This window comes from Bos indicus x Bos taurus, chromosome 14 (assembly GCF_003369695.1).
Source record: "Bos indicus x Bos taurus breed Angus x Brahman F1 hybrid chromosome 14, Bos_hybrid_MaternalHap_v2.0, whole genome shotgun sequence".
In the NCBI taxonomy this organism is placed as follows: Eukaryota; Metazoa; Chordata; class Mammalia; order Artiodactyla; family Bovidae; genus Bos; species Bos indicus x Bos taurus.
In genome coordinates, this window is record NC_040089.1 from 66,710,371 (window position 1) to 66,736,337 (window position 25,967).

The window sequence follows — 25,967 nt, forward strand, 5'->3', positions numbered from 1 at the left end:
TGATTCAGATACAACCGTAGCTGTATCATTTAAAGTTTCTTCTTCTAACCTCAATTACTTAGAAAAGGAATCCTGCTACTGGAAAAAGATAAATTACTTCTAAATGTCAATCAAATATTACATTTATAGCTTGCATGGTCTTTTAACTCAAGGGAAGAAAGGCAGAGAGATATTAATTTAATATTAATGGAACTCATTATCCTTTCTGGGGGAATTCACCAGAGTAACAGGATTGTCCAGAACAGAGAGAATGAGCAACGCTACAGCAGAAGTCACGTCGGTCTGACAGGTTCCACCCCCAGGATGACATAACCCGCTGACTGCTTGGTCTCTACTCTGAAGCTCGGAGGTGGGAGAGGATGGCTATACAGTATCTCCTGGTTTCGCCTTTACGTCACTTCCAGCTCTCCTCAGGCTGCTCCTCCTGACTTCTAATGTCAGCGCTCCTACACGACCCTATCCTGCCCTTTTCTCTTATCTCCCTAATGTAAATATGTTTTTGAAACTTATGTCCTCAAATTTACCCCTTCTCAGACATCTGGGTTATTGATTCACATACCCAACTACCCTTTTAATCTCTCCATTTTACTATATCTAAGTTAAGAACAGCCTATAAACCAGTGAAATATACTGAGCCCTTATTATGGCCCAGATCCCATTTGAAGCATTTTTCATGCACTAACTTAGCCACCAGAACAATCTGAGGAGGTAGATACTACAATCATCCCTATATTCAGAGGGGGAAACTAAGTCACGCAAACATCAGTAACCAGCCCAATGTTAGCCCATTTCATACAGCGCAGGGTCAGGTCTCAAAGCATGGTCTCCAGCTTCAGAGCCACACTCCTAACAACTACGCTAAGCCAGTAAAATGCGTTGAGTTTTCCTGGCCAATGCCTTCATGAAATCAGCAGGCCTAATCCAAGGCAATGAACTGGTTTACTAGGCTCCTAAAAGTCACCTAGGAAGGAAATGAAGGTAGGCCAGTGACTGAGATGGACAAACTCTTCTTCATTCTGGAATGCTTGTAACAGATGTGTTGAATAAGTCAAAATAAATAAATAAGTCAGTCGAGTTTCCTGCCAGGTGTGTTCCCATTTCCAAACTCTCTCTCTCCCGAAAAGATGCGGGTCATATACTCAAGTTGGAAGGCAGGAGTCATTTTTGATTCATCCCTTTCTCTCACTGCCCACAGCAGTAACTTCTGTCTATCCCATCTTCAAACCGATCTTTCCCCATCCCCAGTGTAGCCTGGATTACAGAGAAACACCCCCCAAACCAGTGTCCGGGCCCCTGTACTCACACACCCGGCCCACTAATGCACCTCTACTCAGCAACAAAAAGGATCTTCTGAAAACACACATCAGTTCATAACCACAAAACATGAAAAAAGACTTTCTGACTCTGAGAATAAATTTTGCAAGCCTCACCATGTCTGCTGAAGGCTCTTAGTCCATCCCTTAACTGCACCTTCAGCCATTCTCCACCTTACTCACTATGTTCCAGACACATTTTTAAAATGCATTTTAAGTTCTCCAAGGCCAGTGAGAATAAATTCGCATGACCTTTGGTCCGGGACTGTGCACAACACTCTTCCTCTCAGTCAGCATGGACACAGCATGACCATACAAAACATTCAGGTTTCCCTGGTCTTAGGATGTGTGTGTTGGGGTGAGGGGGGATGCCTAGCCTCCTTTCTGCACACCCCACATCCGCATCCCTGTGTGCATTTCTATTTATCTGGAAAAAGCAACAAAATAACCATCAGAAGCCTTTCTAGAATGGAGAAAGATCACTTTCTGAAGGAAAGGTAAATACTGAGAGATAAAGACACAGTAAGATATGAAACTTCCTTCCTGACTCCCTCTCCCCCTCAAAGAGCCAGAAGGCCCAGGGTGTACAAAGAGTCACACAAAGCAAAATTTAAAAAAACAGGAAAGTTAACATAGGAAGGGGAAAAAAAAAAAAAGACGAGATCTGATTGAAACTCCTGCCCTTACAGGCAGAACACAGGCAGCACATAAACATTTGTCATCCTGATTTCATCCTGATTTGTAACAGTGGGAAGAGACTGAAGCATCAGTTCAAATGGACCCATGAATCAATATTTGTAATTTAACAGGAAGAACTGGCAGCCGGATTCCCCACCCTTGAAAATACCAAAATATCTACAATTGTCTGATGTACTTACTGGCATCATCCATGAACTCAAAGTCACCCCCGAGTTCAGAACTTGAAAAGTGGTAATGATCTGGATCAGCCAGGGCACTCAACAGAATCAGCAGTACCACGGCATTGAGGATCTGCAAGAAGAAACGGAAAAAAACTTAACGAACCCCAGTATATGGCCCTTACAACAGAAAATTAGAGGGACCACGTGGAGTTTAACTTCAACAGCTGCTGGACTTTCAACATGAAGCCCCACCCTCAGAGGGAGCACACAAACATTCCCGAGGCAGAGACATGGTCAGTCCATTCATGCAGCCAAGGGCACGTGGCCTGGTGTGCAGGCGACAGCTGGTTTCAGCTCACTATCCCCTTGGCTGGGCACCCTGGAGCACTGCAGAAACACCCAGAAAGCCCTGAGGCCAGTGGCTGGAAAAAACTCTCCAGCTGGCTAAGCACACTTTTTCCAAGCAACCTCAAGTCTGTTCAGGTGACCAAACACTGTCCACGGGTTCAGACAACAAGAGTTATGAGCCCATCCAGGGAAGGGTGGCAGAGAATGAATGCAAAGCTATTTTGTGGAAGACTGAAGTTGCTCAGTTGTGTCTGACTCTTTGCGATCCCATGGACTGTAGCCTACCAGGCTCCTCTGTCCATGGGATTTTCCAGGCAATAGTACTGGAATGAACTGCCATTTCCTTCTCCAGAGGATCTTCCCGACCCAGGGATCGAATCCGGGTCTCCTGCATTGTAGACAGATGCTTTACCATCTGAGCCACCAGGGAAGTAGGTGCTAAATTATCTCTGGTAAATAAGAAAACTGACGGACGCTTAGGGGTTAAGAACGCTGCTGAAGATCAGGCAAATAAGCTGGGATCGAGATCCAAGAATTTCAGTTTGAAAACCTACCATCTTAAATTCTCTTCTTTTTACTCTGCCAACGCAGGAAACATGGGCTCGATCCCTAGTCTGGGAAGATCTTATATGCTTCAGAGCAACCAAGACTGTGCCCTAGAGCCTGTGATTCACAAATAGACAGGAGCCAGTGCTCACCGCAACTAGAGAGAGCCCGCATGCAGCAATGAAGAACCAACACAGACAGAAATAAAATAAAAATAAATAAATATTAAAATGCATTACTATCATTAGTAATTAGAACTGGAAAACATTCAGGCACTATGCCAGGTGCTTTATGTGGAGTTTCTCTCATTAGTCCTCCAATATCCTAACTGAAGTAGGTGCTAAATTATCTCTGTTTGGTAAATGAGAAAACTGATGCTTAGGGGTTAAGAACGCTGGTGAAAATCAGGCAAATAAACTGGGATTGAGATCCAAGAATTTCAGTTTGAAAACCTACCGTCTTAAATTCTCTTCTTTTTACTCAAACCTTGATTATCTTTGGGCTTCCCATCCTCGTTCCTTACATCCCACCAACTGCGAGATTCTGCCATTTCACCGCAGCATTTCTAGCCTTCCCTTCCCAACTGCCCCGCTGCACACTCGCACAGAGACCAACACCGATGGGGGTGGAGGTGGGGCAGGTTTTTAGAGCTTAGCTGGGGTTCCAGCTGAGATTGGGTCATTTCTCCTTTTTTCTAAGTTGAGAAACTTGTGATAGAGCTCTGTGTTTCACGCTGGTCAAAACAGAGAAAAAGATGAATAACCTTCATGCGTAAAGAAAATTCTTCTACTAACAACAATAACTAAAGGCATTTCCTCGTATAAAAATTGGGTTTCCTAAGCAGCACTAAAAGTTGGCGAAGAATCTGCCCGCCAATGCAGGAGATGCAAGAGATGCAAGAGATGAGGGTTCCATCCCTGGGTTGAGAAGATCCCCTGGAGAAGGAAATGGCAACCCACTCCAGTATTCTTGCCTGGAGAAATTTCATGGACAGAGAAGCCTGGCAGGCTACAGTTCATGGGGTCACAAAGAGACAGACACGACTCAGCATGCACACACACATACACTATTAAAAATCGTATTTGGAAATACCAGTGTACAGAAGAGGTTCAAATGCGGAGTTAGGTTATTCATTTTACAAAATACCCATTCTAGAATCCAATTTGAAATGGCAACCCCAAGTGGTTGTTTTAGGATTGTTGTAGAATTTGGAATAACCTTTTTTCTTCCTTTATTTTCCAAACTGTCTAACGTGGCCAGGTTGCTTTTTCAAGGAGTTATAATAACGAGTGGCAATTTTCCAGATCATATATGTATTACTCATTTAAACAGATACCACAAGCCATGTGGTTAAAATTTATGTACAAAAAAGGTATATAGAGAAAATTAAGTCTCTCTCCTATTCCTACAGTTACCCTCCCCACAGTGGCTATTAGAACTGCCAGTTTCTTGTTTCTCTCCAAAGAGCCAAGAAATTTCACAGCAGATTTTAAAGAGAGTATGATTAGCGAAACTCTAGTTGAAGAAAACCTTTCAGAACATATCTAAAGCTTAAAGGAAAGTATGATTTAGTCCCACAACTTGCAGATGATTTAGCAAAGATCTCTGCGAAATCATCACGTTTTCTTGGCATTTTATCCTCTCTACATTATTATCTTTGGGTAAGATTATGGACTGAAATAAGATCAGAATGTGTTTCAAAAAGTAAAACATCAAAGGCAATGCACTTACTTCTGTTATCACATTGGGTCTGAAAAAAACACACATAAATCTGGGATTCATGGGTGAAGCTTTAATGTAGGAAGGAGTGAAGTAAGGAGGGTAAAGGGGGGAGTGGAAAGGTCAGGAGGCAGTGTAGTGAGTCTGGTTAGAGAATACAGGCCAGATTTAGGGATCATGTGGGTCTAGTTTCAGAGTCTGGGTTTTATTCCAAGTATAACAAGAAGCCAGTGGAGGGACTTCCCTGGTGATCCAGAGGTTAAGACTCTACACTTCTAATGGAGGGGGCTTGGGTTTGATCCCTGTTCAGTAAACTAAGATCCCAGATCCCACATGCCTCATGCCTTGAGGAGCAGTCAAGGAAAAAAAAAGCCAATGGAGAATATTCTGAGGCTCAAAGGAGTACATTATGTAAAACGCCTACAAGAGTGGCTGGCATATAACAGTGACTTAAAATGAGTTGCCTCACATCTGCAGACCCCAACAAGAACCACATAAAGGCTCTTGGCCAGCATCAGAAAATTACCTGGTTCCAATTTTCCAGACAGGGCTATGCAGCTGCATTCCTGTCCTTTCGGTTCCAAGGGACCTATCAACTCTTGATCAGCTTGTTATTATCCCCTTGCCTGGTTTACTTATCATAATCCTTTTACTAATTGCCTCCAACAATTAGTAAAATTGACCAGATGCTTTGCTAAGCACTCAGGAAGAACCTTCCAGGATTCAGGAGGGTAAATAAACCATGCACCCAAATAACACAAAGCAAAAAAAGAGGAAGCACGACAAGACTTCAGATAAAGAATAATGGAAAATCAGAGCAAGTTACTACAGAAGCCTGCAGCTGAGACCGGGGTCACGGGGAGGTGCAGGGGACACGGGAGCATTAAGGATAGGGAGTGGAAAAACGAGAAGGTTCTGGAACCCAAGAGAACAATTTTGGAAATTCTCCGGCAGTCCCAGTGGTTAGAACTCAGTGCTTTCACTGCTAAGGCCGGGGTTCAATCCCTGGTTGGGGAACTAAGACCCTGCAAGCCACATGGTGAGGCCAAAAAAAAAAAGAGAGAGAGAGGGAACAATTTAAAGTGTGAGTGAGGTCGCTGGAACAGGGGCTGGTGCTGAGACTAGCAAGCAGCTGGATTTGGTTAGAATACAGTAGACAAAAGAAAGTGCGAGGGGCTGAAACCAGAAAGGCGGGCTGCGGGGCTGGCGGGTCCTCAACCCAAGCGAAGAATGTGGGGCTGTGTCCAAACAGTTCATGAGGAAACTTTAAAGGTTTCTGAGGCAGGATATGACGTGATCTGAGATGCTGTGAGGAAGATCAAGCTGGGAGTGGCTAGGGGGGCTAAACTGGTGGCCGGAAAGCAACCCAGAAGGCCCTCCACAGTCTGGCTGAGCTGTAGTGAGGGTCTGATCCACTTCACCCCCATTCTCATGACAACCCTGTCACACTTGTCATCTTAGGCATCGGTGTGGGAGGTTAAGTGACTTCTGTCTTAGGTCCTGTGTGTGGAAGAGCCAAGGCCTTCCCACGTGGAGGTGAAATTACTAGAGACACAGGAACTGACGAGCTGCAAAAATAAAAAAGAAGCAAAAAAACAGACTCTGAAATTCCAAGCCTGGGTGACAAAATCTAGTCATTACCAGAAATAAGGACTATGACAAAATTGATGTTAGGTGGGAAAACCACTTGCCTATATGGGCATGGCTCAGTCGTGTCCAACTCCCGTGATCCCATGGACGATAGCCCGCCAGGCTCCTCTGTCTGTCGGATTCTCCAGGCAAGAATACTGGAGTGGGTTGCCATTTCCTCCTCCAGGGGATCTTCCCCACCCTGGGACTGAACCCAAGTCTCCTGCATTGGCAGGCGTATTCTTTACCACAGAGCCACACCTGGGGAGCCCACAGTACTAGTAGGCTATCCAGATTATCATGTGTTAGCTCGGCCACGTGGCCTCAAAGCTTTTTTATTCAGTCTTTGGCCCTCAGGCCCGACCTCTGGGTGTGTCTGCCTGACCCACTTCTTGATAGCCTGACTTGTAGTCCTGAGTGCTGTTGCCCTCTCCTGATCAGCCTCTGAACGAGTCACCTCCTTCCCGATGTCCTAGTTCTGGCTCCTGCTTATGTGTGTTCTTGCTCCCGAGCGGGTCCCAGGTCCTATGCAGGCTGTGCTCCGGCTGCTTCAGTCACCATCATCCTCTTGCCCTGTCCCCTCTGGCCCTTCTCCCTTTTTGGACACACTCCTGGGGCCAAGGTTCCCTTCCAGCTGCCCTTGTTCCTCCAAAATCCAGAGAAAGGAGACAGATAATACTAAGATGTAACGGCAAGGTCATTACACATCACCAAAGACTCACCACTCCACCCTTTTAATCCCAGGGTGAAACCTTCGTAACAGAAGGTCTGTGTGTTGCCACACATTTACTGGGTTATTATATGAAACCTCAGATGTTGGATGGGAATCTGAGACACCACACAGGATGTGAACGCAGTAGGCTGACAGGGTGACCCATGAGGACCTAGGTCTGTGTGAAGGGGAGACGGGGGGTATGTATACAGAACTAGCCGCGGCAGATATTAAACGTGGTCGGATGGAAAAGGTCAAACACAAGTCAAAGCCCCCAAGAGCACTGGGAAAGAAGCACTTCCCAAAAAAGAGAACACAGAAATCACCCAGTCATCCATTCTGACCATTCTGAAATGTCACAACCAAATGAGAACCAAGAAGACAGTTAGGACTTGCCAGGAGCAGATTATGTAATGACATAGCTAATCAAAATGTAAAAGGAAGAGAGGGAATATTTATGTTCTTGTTTGGTTAATGTTCACTAACCTTTGAGCTTGCTTTGTCTGTTTTGGGAGGTCACGTACAAACTGTTCCTGTTCTATTTACCAAGTGTTCCTGTGGTGTCACATATTTTTTCCCTTGTTCTTGACAATGATTACTTCCACATGCAAATAAATTCAACGTCTGTCCAATTACTTAAGTGGTGTCAGGCCCTTGTATATTCTCTGGGGATCCAAAGTGCTCTTCACCCTTAAATCATACCAGACCCTAAATGAACAGTGAGACTTACAGCTTGAATCTAAACAACTGAAAAGGTAAAATGCAATTATCACTTTTTAAAAGACTCAATAAAAGAAACTTAACACGCAAACCCACTGAATGATAATTACACAACAATCAGAACTCTGCACAGAAAGTTGCGTCCAAAAATGATCACTGCAAACTTATTTATACTAATGAAAACTTTGAACAGAATTAGAATAACTAAGATTACAACCGAATAAGAGAATGCTACATAAGCATTAAAAGTCATATTAAAAAATATTAATGACAAGAAAATGTTCACACTATGTTAATTGAAAACCACAGTGAAATTTATTCCAATTTATTATTTATGTCCACAGGCATAAATCAGAGTAAAAACACTAAAATATACAATGTTATAAACCATGTGGTAGATCTGCTGCTGCCTTTTACCTTTCATTACCACTGTACCTTTTTTGTATTCTTCAGAGTATCTAACAAGAGTATAGTTGCTTTTATGATCAGGAAAAAATATTTCAAGCTTCAAAAAAAAAATTTCAAGCTTCAAAAATATTCTTAATATAAAACATATTCTAAAATATTAGTATTACACCTCACTCTCTAAAAAGAAACAACTACTAGTAAGAAGATGGCCAATAACAAGCAAATCTGGCCAGGCTGGGAAATAGGGAACTCCCTGGCAGTCCAGTGGTTAGGATTCTGGGCTTTCACTGCTGGGAGCCCAAGTTGGATCGTTGGTGGGGGAACTAACATCCCACAAGTCATGCAGCACAACCCCCCCCCAAAAAAAAACCACCTGGAAATAGGTATGTCAGAGCAGAAAAAAAGAGTCAGAGTGAAAAGAACGATTAAGAGATCCGCCACTTTCAGTAATGGTGTCTGACTCTTGTGACCCCAAGGATTCCTCTGTCAAGGGATCATCCAGGCAAGAGTACTGGAGCGGGTTGCCATTTCCTTCTTCAGGGGATCTTCCCGACCCAGATCTCCTGCATTGCAGGCAGAGTCTTTACAAACTGAGCTATGACGGAAGCAATGGTGAGCTATGTTATACAAACCAATCTTCTCACTGAGGACAACTAGAAAATTTGAACAAAAACAACATGTGAGAAGCTATTAGCTAGCAAGGCAGTGAGAACTAATGGGCCAGAAAAGAGGGAGGAGAGCAAAGACCCTGAGGGCACCCTGACAGCCTCACTCTCTGGGCCAGAGAGTTAAGACCTGGAGGAGAGGGATACTGGTGGGGCTGGAGGGCAGAAACCCCGAGGGCTTCACTGTCAGATCGGGAAGGGGCTGGAGTAAGATGCACTTCATCCATGGGGACAGGGCACGGACACAGCCCAGCTTTGCCTCATCGGCATCTGAGACTGGATGGAGGGGACCGCCAGTTGCCAGCCCCTGTTAAGAATCTATCAAAACCCTTAGTGGAGAAAAATGCATCCCACACTTAGAATAACTTCTTCAGTTTTTGAAATACAACATCCAAAATATAAGAAACAGGAGAAGACAGGATTGCTAACAATAAGGACCAGCAGACACAACAGACAACAGACCACAAGTGCGGCTCTTGACACTGAAGTTAATGGGCTCCCCATAAAAAGTGTCTCCACTTATAATACTCAGAGATTAAAAATAAAAAAAAAATGAGAATGTTCTCAGGGTACTTGAATCACAATAACGGGGAGATATGAGAGATTCTTTTTAAAGAATAGAAACTCTAGAATGAAAAATACAGTAGCCAAATAAAGAACTCAGTGGATGGGATGGGTTTAACCCATTAAGAGGGTTACCAAAAAAAAAAGAAATGGGCTGGATAAAACAGAAGAACATATTCAGACAGCTGGCTGTAATAAAAACAAAAGCAGCTAGAAGACAATAGAGTTACATCTCTAAAATGTTAGGGAGGAAAGGACCACCTTACAAGTTTAAAAACAACAACAATCTTTAAAGGATGAAAACAAAACTAAGATACCTTCAGACAAAACCAAAGGAACCTGTCATCAGCAGCTGAGCAGTAAGGAAAGCGTTACAGGGTATTCTTTGGACAAGAAAAGAATGACACCAGATGGAAGGCTGAAGACGGACCAAAAAGTTAAGAATAAAACTGATACTTATGTTGGCAATTGTGAATACTGATAACAAATAATAACAATAATGATTAATGAGTACAAAATATAAACAATACATAATAATAGCATATAGATCAAGAGGGAATAACTGGAACTGAACTGACAGTAGGTCCTTGCATTGTCCAGGGAGAGAACTGTACCGATTAATGTGAGAATCTTTAAAAGTCAAGGACATATGTTGTCACCTCTAGGGTAACCTTTTAAAGAAGTCACAATTAGGTGGTAGATACACCAAATGTTTGCTCAGTTGATAACCAAGGTGTTTATATTCTGTGCACTTTTTCTATGTGTGCAATATTCACAATAAAATGGCTAAAATTTTAAAACTATAAATTATAATCTGATAATACTGTTTTTGGACAGCTGCCTAATTTTTTTGCAGCAATATTTGGAAATATCTTCTAAAAACTATCAATGGCAGATGCGCCTTCCACTTGAGTGCAATTTCGACAGGAAAACTGAAATTAAGTTTGACTAAAAAAAAGTAATTGTGGCTCGTGGGCTTAGTTGTTCTGTGGCATGTGGAATCCTCCCAGACCAGGGATCGAACCCACGTCCCCTGCATTGGCAGGTGGATTCTTATCCACTGGACCACCAGAAAGTCCCAAGTTTGGGCCTTTTAATTGAAATGTACTTAATTTTAGAATTCTGACACAAATGTGCTTTTTATTCACGTAAGACCCTGTCTACAGGGTCCTGTTCTGATAGTGAAATAAATTTCTGACACTTAACTATTTCAACTCAAACAACTGTGGTAAATACATGCTGGGGGAAATTTAATTCACCATAAAATCCTAGTAGTGCAGGAGATAAACAAACATCAGCAACCAAATAAAATGCAGAATAAATGTTGTAACATTAACTCATCCACTGAATCATTCAAAAATTAGCTATTAGCCAACAAATATATGCCAAGCACTAGGCTAACATCAATACATATTAATCCCCGCTCAAGCTAGTCTGCTGTCTAGCGGGGAGGACAGCCAAATAAACTGGCTGTTCCATTTAGAGTAAAAAGGAATTCTGCTACACTGTGGCTGGGGAGAAGAGGGAGGCAACGGAAAACCTCTGTAGGAAGAGGACCTTCTAAACACCAGAAAGTAAGAGACTCGGAGATCTCGAGAGACAAAGATTACAGCACAAATGAATAATTTTAGGGAATCAGGCTAAGTGACTGAGAACTAAATGTTAAGAGAAAGTTCAAGGAAAGAGAAAGGTAAAAATGAGCAGCCCTTGGCAGTCCTTTGAGTTGGATTTTAAGTAAAGCCGGTGTTTTCAATAGGGAAGCTATAAATCCTCTGGTTTACACAGTGTGCGCGCAGGAGAAAGTTTAAGCAGTCAAGTTGACACTGAATCTTTCCTTAGGGCCCCACTTCGGCAGGCAAATTTTAAAAGTGCATTAAACAGATTCTCCCTCCCCCAGCCCCCAAGTTCAGCGCAGGCCTCCTGATTTACTTTGCAGCCTAGTGCCGCCAGTTCCATATACCTTCCGCATGGGTGATGGCTTAAATCAAGAAACCACCGCCACACCTCCTACCTATTACTGAAGCAGTTCTGCATGCCCTAAGTGGCGTGATCATTGCTACAACCACTCCACAGACGAGGACTCCCAGGATTCACAGGGAAACCTGCAGGGAGTTGTGACCTTTCCAGCTGAGACTCAGCCATGGGTCCTGATTGCAATTGCCATACATGCTCTTTCCAGTAACCCAGGATCCACCCAAGAAGCCACCGCATCCGGTTCACAAGGCCTGGCGACTCTGTTAACCAATCCGCTGGCAGCAGGCTCAGAATTCTTTTCAAGGGAGTGTTCCAGACAGCCGCTCTCATGTGAGCTGAGGCTAGGGAGCAGAGGGAGACAGACTTGCAACTCCCACTTCCCTGAATGGACTTGGTCGGGTTCCGATCTTCATGCTCGGGCTGAGTCACCACTATATTCTCTCGGAATGATAAGAAAGATGTCTGGACAGTGGACAGAAGGAGCCAGAAAGAAGGCTGTCCAAAGAGCCACCGGGAGACCTGAGAGGCAGGTGTGGACAGGAAGAACTGTGTTCCCCACCTTTGTGCCCTAAAGAACTTTCTGGATCTCTGAATATAAAGAGATAGGCCAAGCCAGAGCCTAGTTTATAATGTGCATAAAGAAGTATCAAGCACCAGAAGGTTTAGAAGGCCAGCATCTGGAAAAGAGAAAATATTAAGTGCAAAAATGGCTAATTTAATTTTTTTAGGGCAGCAAACCTGGTGCTCTTTGTGTTCTGAGATGCTCTCTATATTAGATCTGTTAGTCTCTATTTGCAACCATCCTATTCCAACAACTTGGATTATCATTAAAATGAAAAAAAAAAAAGAAACATCCTTTGAAAAACTAAAGTGATTATTACTCCCTGCTTAGCTTCAATACATAAAATAATACTTTATTCCCACAGCTATTTACCAAAGACAAAACTGAAACTCATAAAACAGAATGTCTTTACTAGTGAAAGGGAAGAGGCAATAACAGATAACCACTGAAATACAAATTTTGCATCCCATTCAAGAACAGTGTTGTTATTTGTACTTTAGAGTTAAACTTTTTCTTACAAAATAGCAATACATTTAAATCACCTAAAAAGAAATCCAAAACTTGAAATTAAAGATCAAAAAATGCACTTCTAGTTTGTACACATACTTTGAAATTTAGAATAAAAAGCTGCTAATGTATAACTTGATAGCTAAGTTTTCAAAAAATTTTAATTGTCACATTAAAATAAAATCCAATGATACAGTCTAACTACTCATAGACAAAGAAATGCTTTGCAATCATAATGCTGAATTGTTAAATAATGCTTTTCTCCTTTCCATACATAAAATGCATACCATAAATATTCATTACTATGAATCTAGGTAATGAAACATTCTTGAAGGTGATATTAATATCTGACATCGTTACTTTTAGTTAAAAGAAAATAGCATTAGATTACTTCAAAAGTAAACAGCTTCTGAAGATCACCATTCTAAGCTATTTCTCAATGTAAACTAATGAAAAGATTATCCAGTAAATTAACAACTGTCACTAATATAAATAAGTATCTTTTAAGATTCTATTCCGGTTTACATACTTCCTTTAGAACAAACAGATTATCTAAGAAACTTCCTTTTAGTTTCTAAAGACCTGTAAAGGAGAAAAAAAATAAGGCAAAGAAATATTCTCAGGTAAATAACAAGAATCAAAGAAAGCACCTACTGAAATTTTACTAACTTAAACTTCTAAAAAATTTTTTACTGGAGTATAGCCGATTCACAATGTTATGTTGCTTTCTGCTATACAGCAAAGTGAATCCGTGATATATATATCTCCACTCTTTTAAAAAAAAACTCTCCATATAGGTCATTACAGATTACTGAGTGGAGTTCCCTGTGCTATACAGTAGGTCCCTAGTATCTATTTTATAAATAGGAGTGTGTATATGTCAATCCCAATCTCCCATTTATCTCTGCCCACCCCCAATCTTTTAAACACTTTCACAAAGGCGCTATGATCTTTCTGCTATTAAAACCTGTTTGAAGGAATAAAAAGTCAAGTTTTGACTACACACGCATGATTCCAAGAAAAGAAAATTAGCATCAGAAATGTATGAGTCCACAAACCACTGCTATCAAAAGTGTGGTCTGTATCACTGAGTCACTTTGCTGCACAGCAGAAATGAACACAGCGCTGTAAACCAACTATACTTCAGTAAAAAAAAAAGGAGAAGGAAAAGTGTTGTCAGCAAAATGAAGTTTCAGCATCATCCCACATGTGTTACTAATGTAGAACCACAGGACCAACCTCAGACCTAATGAATCAGAAGTAAAGGTCAAGGGACTTCTCTGGTGGTCCAGTGGTTAAGAATCTGCCTACCAGCGCAGGGGACACAGGTTCGACCCCTGGTCAGGGAACTAAGATCCCCACGTCCGGTGGGACCACTGAGCCCATGCGTGCTGCAACTACAGAGCCCACACCGCAACTAGAGAAAAGCCCTCACTCCGCAACAAAAGATCCTACGTGCAGCAATGAAGATCCCACACGCCACAACTAAGACCCTACCTAGCAAACCAAGTATTTTTGTAAAAAAAGAAGGAAAAAAAAAAAGTAAATGCCAACAAGACTGGCAGCTGACCTCTTAGCAGCAAAGCGTAACTCTACAGTGGATGGAGAGCTTGAACGTGTCAGCAACTGTCAACCAAGGACTGCTTCCCCGATGGCTCAGAGGGTAAAGAATCAAGTCTGCAAAGCAGGAGGCCTAGGAGACTGGGGTTTGATCCCTGGGTAGAGAAGATTCCCCTGGAGGAGGCAAGGGCGACCCCACTCCAGTATTCTTGCCTGAAAAATCCCACGGACAGAGGAGACTGGTGGGCCACAGTCCCAAGGGTCACAAAGAGCTGGACACAACTGAACGACTAAGCACAGACACAAGCACTGAGATATCTTTCAAGAACTTGAGCCAAATACAGTTTCAAAGAATAACAGTTTGCCATCAACATATCCTCACTGGGACCTCCCTGGCAGTCCAGTGGCTAAGACTCCGTACTCCCAATGCAGGGGGCTTGGGTCCAATCCCTGGTCAGGGAACTAGGTCCCACATGCCTCAACCAAGAACTCACAGCCACAACTAAGCCTTGGCACAGCAAAACAAACAAACAAAACAGACCCTCACTAAAGGAGATGTTTAAATACGCACATCAGTCAGAAGGACAGTGATCCCGAACAGCTGGTCAAGAAAATGATGGGTCATGTACTTTCCACATGCGGAGTGTAGAATGTCCATTTTTTGAATAAAAATTATAGTAATTGCAAAAAGAGAAAATGATGGACAGGTGTAAATACGTGACCAACTCTAAGCGAACACGGATTGTATAGGTCAGTGTCTTGGGGAAGCTTTAAAAAGAAAAGACACTAAAATACAAGAAATATGAGTTCAAGGACATATACTGTTCAAAAGAAAGGCAAAGACATTACTAAGTCTAGACTTTTGTTAAGTACATATATTAAATTTCTTGAATGAATCACTACTGCCATAGAAATAAAAAAACAGCAGATAGGCCAAAACTGCTTATCACAATTATGTCCCAATATTAATACACATATTACATGTATTAATATTATGTGTTCCAATATTAATACACATTCATTACCGGCAATTTCCTCTTACTAGACCCTGGATGCCATGTTGGCAAGGATGGGGTCTATTTTGAATCATATTGTATTGCCAGCAGCTCACACAGTTCCTAACACATGAAATGAAGGGAAGAAAATAACCAGATACACATCAACACTCCTTCTAGGCTTGTATTTTCTACAATTATTTTGAGATGGGAAGAAGGAAACGGCAACCCACTCCAGTGGGTTTTTCTCTTGCCTGGAAAATTCGATGGACAGAAGAGCCTGGTAGGCTACAGTTCAAGGGGTCACAAAGAGTCAGACACGACTGAGTGACTTCACTTTCACTTTCTTTGAGATGGGAAGCCCTCATCCATAAGCAGTTGTGGTTTCCTGATCCACTAGCTAGCTTTATCTGATGTCTTACACAGATGACACCAGCTGCTTTCATATGAAAATGCTATCATGTGCCCTCATTTTATCTTTAAATAAATTTTTGACAAGCAATTAAAAACTCCACTGATGATTTGCATTTGAATACTACTTGGTTTTATCAGTAGTTGCAACCATTTTATGACTTGCTTAAATTGTCTTGTGATACTTTTGAACGATTATTTGCAATTATTTGTTAGAATTATTAACTGGACTGTAGCCCGCCAGACTCCTCTGTCCATGGAATTCTCCAGGCAAGAATACTGGAGCAGATTGCCATTTCCATCTTCAGGGGAACTTCCTGATCCACTAATTGAACCCAGGTCTCCAACACTGCAGGCAGATTCTTGACCATCTGAGCCACCAGGAAAGCCCATTATGTACTGGTTTGTAATACTGGAATTAATGCCTCCAATAATTAGTACCAGTTGCCCAACAGGCAACAAGATCGCAGCAATAAGACTATTGTTAGGTGTCATGTCAGATTAGTAGATGGCCCTGGAATCTGTTCTCCCCTTCCATCACAGTAACAGGGGTATCTGGATACGTAAATCCCCAGCTGAAGATACCATCTCCCTGCCTACCATGCCGCTAAGTCCTTCATCTTGTTTTGGGCTACTGGGATATGAGTGTTTCACAGAATCCACATCTTGGTGAGGGTAACAGGCAGGAAGGCCAGGGGTCTCCAAATGGAAGAAATAGGCTGCAAGTGTCAGACATTTTTATCTCTCTTAAGTGGCAGGAGGAAACAAACTAGAGGTATTTTTTTCCTTCTCTATACAAATTTAAAAGGAGGTTTCTCTTAAAATACAGTGTTGCCATAATGACACGGGTTTCACCTGAAGTTAACTATTCTCAAACCTTGAGTTAACCAATGCATTTTTCTTATGGAAATATATTTCTTAAGCTATGTTAATGTACTGTGCATTCAACCCAGACTCTGTCTTTAAGTCAGTTCAGCCTAACGGCTCAGAACCTACTTGACAAACCAGAGTGTTATACTCAGATATTGTTCCCCTAATCTATGTAAACGAAACTATTTGTATGGTAATCTGCCCTTCTTCAAGAATCAAGTCAATCGTTTTATGGCCCGGGATGAATCATGGCCCGGGGTGCCAAGATTATCCCAAAATGCATCTTACGGATGAGGGGCCTGGTGCCATTCTGAGTTTTAAGACATTCCTTTCTTTCATTAACAGACTGCTAGTGACTATATAACATCCAGCTGAAGACTAGCAGGGGGTTACTCTTTCTGCCCCCTCCTGATGCCTATGTCAGAAACTTTCTCTATCTCCTTTATATTTTAATAAAACTTTATTACACAAAAGCTCTGAGCGATCAAGCCTCGATCAAGCCTCGTCTCTGGCCCCAGATTGAATTCTTCTCCTCTGGAGGCCAAGAATCCCAGCGTCTTTTCATTCAGCAACAACCTTTCATTGGTGCAAAACTCATGCTAACCACTTTGTTAGTTCAGTTCAGTTGCTCAGTCATGTCTGACTCTTTGCAACCCCATGCACGCCAGGCTTCCCTGTCCATCACCAACTCCCGGAGTATACTCAAACTCATGTCCATTGAGTCGGTGATGCCATCCAACCATCTCATCCTCTGTCCTCCCCTTCTCCTGCCTTCAATCTTTCCCAGCATCAGGGTCTTTTGAAATGAGTCAGTTGTTTGCATCAGGTGGCCAAAGTATTGGAGTTTCAGCTTCACCATCAGTCAGTCTAATAAATATTCAGGACTTTTCACATTACGTTAAAATGTATCTATAGTGGGACCCAGAGAGAGTGATATTAACAAACACTTTATTTCTTGTTCAGCTTGCCTTTAAAATGTTCGGGATGAACATCCATCATGGAACACAGGTTCTATCTCTGGTCCGGGGAAGAGCCCACGGGCTGAGGGACAACTAAGCTTATGAGCCACAGCCCCTGAGCCAACGCGCTGCAGCTACAGAAGCCAGCGCGCCCTAGAGCCTGGGCTCCGCAACTACAGAAGCCACTGCAATGAGAAGCCCACGGACCACAACCAGAGAAAGCCCACATGCAGCAGTGAAGACCCAGTGCAGCCATAAATCATAAACAAAAATAATTTTTGAAGCTTTTTAAAAAAGGTAGTAAATACCACTGAAATCTTCACCAGACAATATTTCATAAAACTTCCCTTGATCCTTTTTATTTGTGGGTGGGGAGGCCTGTATTTTTTTTTTAAAGGGACTCATTAGACATCTCTCAAAAACCCAGTATCCATTTCTGTCCCAAATCTGTTCGATTCCTGAATTCAGATGATGGAGAGAAGCGGGGTGGCCATGATAGACTTGTATCATTAACTAACCAGTGAGAGTTCTCATTCATATAACTTGCATCATTAGCAATGAGAAACTTCTGGTGGGAAGACCTGACATAGCAGCCTCTCCCATCTGGAAGGCTGTCCACACCCTGCCTGTCACCCGGGCCATCCAAAACAGCTGGCCCGTTCCATCGTCCTTAAAAACTGCTTTCACCCTCTCACCCCTGTTAATAATTCTTCAGTGCCTCTCACTATCTACAGAATAAAATCCATACTCCTTACTCTGGAATTTCAGTCTTTTACAATCTAATATAGTCAGGAAAACACTAGGTAATAAGACTGACCGACGTATTACGAGTTAGTCCCTATTTTGCCCTGGACTTATGGACCAAGGTACAGAATCTGACAGCTGGAAAGAAACTATTCATCTAAAAGGAGCATATCATCACCTATCGAGCCTGACCCCAGGGATGCTTTGAGGTCTAAACAGGAACAAATGTGCAAGTCCACTGAAAACCGCGTATCAATCACTCCACAAATGCGAGATGTCGGCTTTACTGTCCAGTTATTACTATCCAGACAGAAATCAATAGTTATTACACCAGGACTTCTAAGGATACAAAAAGAACCCACCAGGCCTGGGTACACAAGCAAGCTGTGACTTTCAAAGTGAACTAGTTGCTTATTTGACAGGCCAGGTCATAAAGCCAAGGAGACCAGCTACTCTGAGCCCTTTCATCCTTTATAATCTGATATATGGCCAACTCCCCAAAGAATAGTGTCTGGCACAAAGAGGTATTCAGTATGTATTTGTTGAAGACTAACCTAAAATACACTCAGAAAATGATAAAAAGGATGCTATGCACAAAGGGGGACCCATCCTGGGTGTCAATGACAGATTCTTCCAACTATCAGCACCACTTTTTAAAACATACTAAGAAAATCATCGGATAAAATGCAAGAAATTACAAAGGAAAAAGTATGCTTGAGGGTGTCAGGAGCAATGCAAGTCCTGATGGCAAAATATATTCCATAAGAAATGCAGGCTTTACGTTAAAAAGAATAATGCCATTTGCAGCAACATAGATGGCCCTAGAGACTGTCACACTGGGGGAAGCCAAGACACAAAAGGAGAACTATCATATGACATCCCTTATATGTGGAATCTAAGTAAAGAAACTCACAGACTTAGAGAAGAACTTATGGTTGCTGGGGGGAAGGACCAGGGGAAGGAACAGTTAGGGAGTTTGGGACCGACATGCACACACTGCTGTATTTAAAATGGATAACCAACAAGGACTTACTGTAGAGCACAGGGAACTCTGCTCAATGTTGTGTGTCAGCTTGAATGGCAGGGAGTCTGGGGGAGAATGGATACATGTATATGAATGGCTGAGTCCCTTTGCTGTCCACCTGAACTGTCACAACATTTTTTGCTTATCAGCTATACTCTGATACAAAACAAAGTTGTGTTTTTTTTAATGTGGCCTTTAGCATAAGGAATACAGCAGGGATTTTTTTTTTGTTTATTATTGTTCTCCAAACATTCTTTCTCTTCCCAGGAACAGCCTCCAGATGTCTCAACCCTCTGCTCTCACAATGATTTGTTAAATTAATCCCACTCCACCCCGCCGCCACTCACAGCCCTCCAACCAACAGTTCAAGGGAAGCATATCCCAGACCTAAATTTATCAGTATATTCTAGTCACATAACCATGGCCTGTTTGGTTCAGGAGTGTACAGATAAATTTATCAAATCTGAACAAATCTCAAGACTCACAGCTTAAGCACTGGCTGGCATATACGGCAGCCGTTTGTATCCTAAAGAAGGTAACCTGAAAGGGGAGGGGTTGGGAGAGAGAGGGAAAGGGATGCAGTGAAATCCACCGCATTGCTTAACTGTGTAAGCCGACTTCAGCAGATGAGAAACACAAGGGTCATGAAACACACATCTCCCGGAGGTAGTGAGCCCACGTTTTTTAGGAGTAGGATGACAAGCTCATATTTGTGTTTGAGAAAAATACCTCTGGAAATTGCATATGCAATAGACCGAAAAAAAAAAAAAAGGATTATTGATGGCAAGGCTAGAAGCAGAGAGACCAGTTATGATTCTATTATAATAAAGTGAGAGTTAATGAGAGCCTAAATGAGAGAAGTGGTAGCAAGAATAAGAACAGGACAGAATAAGGCACTCAGGAGGTTGGGAAAAAAAAAAAAAATCAATATAACGTGGAGACGGAATAAAGGAAGAGATCCAGATGGCAAGGGGGACAGAGGCAGCTATCCGAGGAATCTGAGTCAGGGGTCGAAGGAGACTAGTGTGGGCAAATCTGAGTACGGGCGAATTTGGGGAAGTTAACGGATTCAGGCTTAGAATATTAAGTTTTGTTGAAGAGAGGAAATCCTAGAAGCCCACATGGCAAGCATTCTGTGTCAAGTATTCCTTTCAAATTGTGATCCCTCTGGAAACCGAGACAAATCAATCCTCATTCGGTGAGGATATGCACCTTACTTGTTTTTCTAAAAAAACCTTTGTAGCTATTAAAGGTTATGGGAGAAATCAACTTTTTCCTTAGGTTTAATGATTAAACTGCCTTTCTAAATAAACACAAGCCTCCACCTCACATCGCAGTACACAAAACACAAAAGCTCTATAAAAAACTTAGAACTAAACCAGATGTAAACATAAAAGCTAAAGCCATAAAGCTTCTGAAGAAAATTGAGTATCTTTACAATCTCAGGGTAGGCAAACAAAGTACTAACACAGAAAGTACTAACCATAAAAGAAAAAACGTGAATTGAACTTAACTGAAATTAAAAACTCCAGTTCATCAAAATAGACTAATAAGAAAATCAGTGGGCAGCCACACTGAGAGAAAATATTCACAAACAATATATTTAACAAAGGACTATACTAGTATTATTAACCAAAATATAGAGTTCTCACAAATCTGAAGGATTAAAAAAAAAAACAAAAAGATAAAACTCAGTTTTTTAAAAAATGTGCAGTCAACACAAAGGAAGATATATAGTTGGCCAAGAAGCAAAGATAAACTGTTTCAGGTCATCAGCCACATAGGGGAAAATTCAAACCCAAGTCACCAACAGCTCCCACTCCACACCCAGTGAGCTTCGTACCCTGTGGACTGGAGTGGAAAAATGGCAATTTGGAAAATACCTGGCAGTTTCTTATCAAGTTAAAACACACGACGGCCAGGAACCCCAGTGCAAGGTGTTTTTCAAGAGAAATAAAACCAGATGTCCACAAACTTTTTTTTTTTTAATATGTATTTCTTTTCCTGTGCTAGGTCTTGGTTGCAGCATGCGGAATCTTTGTCTCGGCGTGTGAACTCTTCCTTCTGGCATGTGGGATCTAGTTCCCTGACCAGGGAACGAACCTGGGTCCCATGAATTCAGAGTTCAGAGTCTTAACCACTGGACCACCAGGGAAGTCCCCACAAGCTCTTTTTTTCCAAGACTGTTCAGAGCAGATTTATCCATAATAGCCCCAAACTGGAAAAACCCAAATGTCCATCATCTGGCAAATGGATAAACAGATTGTGGTCTATTCTTATAACAAAGTAATACTCAGCAATAATAAGGCACAAATATTGACACACTCCAAGACCATGAATGAATGTAAAATTCATTATGCTAAGTTAAAGAAACCCAATACAAAAAAAAAACACCTACAGTATAATTCCATTTATATGAATAGGCAAAACACCTATGGGGTGGGCTGTCTATGGAGGGGATATTCTGAGAAGAGGCACGAGGGAACTTTCTGGGAATGTTCTCTAAGGGTGTGGGTTACAAAGGTGCAAACATTGGTCTTGTCAATGAACTGTACACTTAATACCTGTGATTTTCACCATATGTAAAGTATGCCTCAATTTTTAAAGGGAAAAAAATTTTTAAAAAGTAAATGAAAAGTGATCGCTAATACAGATACCTGAAATCAATATGCTTTTTTAAAAAAAAAACTGGACTAAAGGAAACCTTTATCATTTCAAGGCAAAAACAAAACACACAACTTTTAAAAGGTAAAACTGGAAACAGCACAGACCAATAACATCACTCAGACCACAAGCTGCAATCACTTAACCTCTTCGCCTTGGTTTTTCCTCTGTAAAATGGGAATTTAAAAAAAATCTACCAGGAATATGTAAAAACTAAGCTTATGCAAAGAACTGTAGAGAAAAATGTTGCCTGCCATTCCAGTTCTACCAGGATCAAGCCGTTAGCCACCACAGTCACCCAGGACTCTGGGACTGAGGGGAATTCAGGCTAGAGACAGACAGATCCCCAAGATAATGCAGGTCCATACCTGAGAAATTTCAGCTTTCACAGATTCTTGCATCTTCCCGTACTTAGAAAATGATACATAAAATCATTAACCTGATTTGCCTGTTCCGTGATTAACACTCATCTCAGGACTTCAACTACAGGTTTTCTCACAGCAAAAAATTCTTATATCCCGGCTCCTCCCTCACATCTTCACAACAGTTTCTCAGAGCTGTCTGAGAGGTTGTTCCCCTGGGCTATTTTATACAGAGTAAGACACTGAATAAACTCAACTCACAGCCTTCTCATAATTCACTCCGGTTTTTTTCATCAAGGAAGCCAGGGAATTCCCTGGAGACCCAGTGATGAGGACTCCTCGATTTCACTGTGGAGAGCGGAGTTTGACCCCTTCTCAGGGAAGCCTCGTGGTGTAGCCAAAAAAAGTAGTGCTATCAATAGTATAGTGGGCTTCCGCAGTGGCTCAGTGGTAAAAGAATCCGCTGGCAATGCAGGAGACGCAGGTTCCATGCCTGGGTCGGAGAGATCCCCTGGAGAAGGAGATGGCAACCCACTCCAATAATCTTGCCTGGAGAATTCCATGGACAGAGGGGCCTGGTAGGCTATGGTCCATGGGTTCGCAAAGAGTTGGGCACAACTGAAGCGACTGAGCACAAATAGGGCCTGGCACACAGGAGCTTAGTAAATGGTCATGGTAGAAAACAATTAGAAAATGCATAAAAAAGATTCACTTTACCTTTCCTTTCAATGGACTCTTTTTTGAATATCTATATTCCTACCCTTTTTTCTCCTGAAAACTCTACTTTTTTTTGATAGTGACCTCATTCCATCCAGATGACTGGTGGAAAGAGAAAGAGATGCCTTGTTCTTTAGCTCCTTCATCTTAAAAATGTACGCGTAAATCAAAGTTTTGGATAACCAAATTACATATGTAAAAGGATGAGGGAAACTCACTAGTTTAAAAAAAGTTTAAATTGTTTTGAGAAAAGCTAAAGACTTACAAAGATGACCAGCAGCATACAGCGTCTGTGGGGTCGCACAGAGTCGGACACGACTGAAGCGACTTAGCAGCAGCAGTGTACACTGTGTGCCCTACGTCGTTCCAGTCGTTTCCAACAATCGGCAACCCTGGTGGACTGTCGCCCACAGGCTCCTCCGCCCAGGGCATTTCCCAGGCAAGAATTACTGGAGTGATTCGCCCTTTCTGCCGCCAGGGGATCTTTCCCATCAGGGACCCAACCTGTTTCTCCTGTCTCCTGCGTCGGAAAGCGGGTCCTTCACCATTAGCACCCCTGGGAAGCCCCAACATGGCTTGCTTATTTACATCTGCTGAAAAGCTTTCTAATTATTTTTCAAAAAGCCATCGTTCCAAATGCTAAAACCTGCATCCCAATAACTCCTTTCCCCAAAGAGCACGCTCAAGCTGTGGACAAAGCCTGCAGAGTCCTCTCCTTTTATCACACCAATGTGTCCTACTGGATTACCGCCAACAACAGGGCTCAAGTAGATTTATCTTTCCTGTAGATCACGTAGTCCATTTGCCTAATGCAGTGCCCTAGATTTTACAAATTACATTCATAGATGTACTTGCACCCTGCAGATTTCAACATCTTCAAGGAGGACACAAGACATGTGGATAAAATTGTCTATCCTGATTATCAATAAAAGCACTATTTCAAGACCACCCACTATTCTTTCGCTGTAACTTTCAATTTCCGGGGTTTTTTTTTTTTTGCTTTCAGTAAAACCAGGGTAGAGCCAATACCCAGATGTTCTCTCTGCATTCAAGCCGCACAGTAAGAACCCACATATATTAAAGATTTGTCTGAAAGCTTTTAAGGCCAAATACTTCTATTGTGTGGCCTGTGACAGTCACTGAATAAAGGAAACTTGCAACTATAAATAGCACAGAGAACACCATATTGGGGGAGAGGGGTGTTTTGCTTACAGTGGCACCACAGACGAGTTCACAATTCGACTTACGTCCGTGTTACATCAAAACACTGAACTATCAACAGACCAAAACACTCTGATGACTAAGAAGATCAGAATGTACCACCACTAAAAAGTTCTATATGCCATCTTACTACCACGTCTAAGGTGTTTCTTCCTGGTGCAGAGGCATTCAGCGCCCAGAGGCTCGGGCTTAACTCTCCATCATGATGGAACAGAAACCACGATGCAGCGGAACCCGACTCGGGTGCTGGTGCAGTCTGGGTCGGGGTGGGGCACCAATCAACCTGGAGCTGGTACAGGGCACGACTCCAAGTTGCCTCACTAGCGCCTGATAATCACTGCTCCCCAGACAAGTAAAAAGCTCATATCTAGAAACAAACTAACAGACCAGATGGGCCTTCGGGGTCGGCTAAGAAGCTGGGGATCACCTGCAAATCGGGGGTTTGGGGGGGGGGAGGTAAGTGGGTGTAAAATGGCTGTCCAGGGCCGACTGAAACGCAGTGAATCACAAGGCAAGCCCCTCCTAGGGTAAGGGCTTTACAACAAGCATGTGGGTAGGGCACCCCCACCCCCAGCCATTCCCACTCCGGATGCGAAGGCGCGCAGGAGGCGAGCCAGCAAAACCCCGGGCACCTGCGGGCCGGGAGAGCTGGCAGGCGCGGGGGAGGGTGGGGGCGGACAGCAAGAGGTGCCGGCTCACTGCCTCGACGGCTCTCCCGACCCGTCGAAAGCACAAAGCCCAGCGGACGCAGAGAATAAAGGAAAGGCGGGCACGTGCTCCGCAGGCAGGGATGGGGGTGCCGGGGCTCCGCTGACCATCAAAGCGCGCTTTCGCCAGAAACCGCGCAGCTCCGGGAGGCCCAGCCGGCTCCCGGCGGAAGGCTTTGGGGCGCCCCCTTTGCTCAGCGCGACCCCAGCCCACGCGCACCAACCCCCCGAAACCATCCCCACCCCGAACACTGGGTCCTGACCGCAGCCCCCGCCACAGGTTGGCTGAGCCGGGGGGTGGGGGGGCGGGGGGGGGGTGAATCGTGGAGCCGCCCGCCCAGAGAATTAAGTTTCTAATAATATAACTTTAGGCGGATTAACGCCGGCTTCGCCCAACCCCGAGGGCCGAAGCCGGTACCCATGAGGGGGTGTGAAAAGTGAAGCCGGGTTCCCGGGGGGTCCCGGGGCGTCCGCGCTCCTCCCAGGCAGGTGCGCGCCCCCTACCCCAACCCCAGGGGGCGCGGGGGGGGCGGGGTTCGTCCAGGCGGGTCGCGCTCACCAAGTACCAGACGCCGAGCAGGATGGTGCCAGTGCGGACATGGCAGCAGAGGCAGCAGCTGTTGGAGTAGAACCGCGTCCAGGGGGCCACCATCTTCATCGCTCGGGCCGCGGGCGCAGTGGCGCGACTCTGCGCCCAAGTTCGCAGGAGCTTTGGCCGTCGGTCCTGAGCGCCGCGCGGCTGTCGCCGGCCCCTCTCTCCCCGGCTACCCTCGCTCCCTCTTCCCGGCCCCCGTCCGCCTACCACTGGCCCCGGGCCCCTCGCCTCTCCCCGCGAAGAGCTCGCAGCTGGAACCTCGGCCGGAGCCAGAGCTCCGAGGGCTGCGGGGAAAGGGGGCGGGACCAGGGCGGGGAGAGGGGCGGGGCGGGGTTCCCGCGGACCACGTGACGGGCGCCCGGGCCCTGTGACGTCACCGCGGGCTCCATCCGGCAGCCGGCGGCCGGCGGCCGGCGCCGCCCGCCCCGGGGGACAGAAATCAATCAACCCTCACCCCTGGCAGTCCCTGAGTAGGCCCCCGGTGGAGTTCTGGGCCTCCCGTCTTCCGTTTGGTCATTCGTGTAACTCCACCACCGGTTCGAGATTCTTTTATAGTCTAGTTGGTGTTGGGTTTTTTTTTTCTTCTTCCACTTGTATCTTGCAGATATTCT

At 43.7% G+C, this 25,967-nt stretch overlaps 1 protein-coding gene across 4 annotated transcripts in view; it reads right to left on the reverse strand.

The window, feature by feature from the left end:
* Positions 1 to 25,673, reverse strand: part of LAPTM4B (lysosomal protein transmembrane 4 beta) — a 62,040-nt gene extending 36,367 nt beyond the window's left edge. The window contains exons 1-2 of one of the 4 annotated variants that reach the window (XM_027561478.1): positions 25,321 to 25,673; positions 2,192 to 2,303 (exon numbers count right to left, since the gene is read on the reverse strand). In XM_027561478.1, coding sequence (XP_027417279.1) covers positions 2,192 to 2,303; positions 25,321 to 25,419 — 211 coding nt within the window. In that variant the 5' untranslated portion in view covers positions 25,420 to 25,673. Of the gene's footprint in view, positions 1 to 2,191; positions 2,304 to 22,122; positions 22,171 to 22,377; positions 22,426 to 23,098; positions 23,132 to 25,320 lie in introns of those variants that run through there. The other 3 variants (XM_027561477.1, XM_027561476.1, XM_027561475.1) reach the window with 3 other exon arrangements.
* Positions 25,674 to 25,967: the final 294 nt, after the last annotated feature.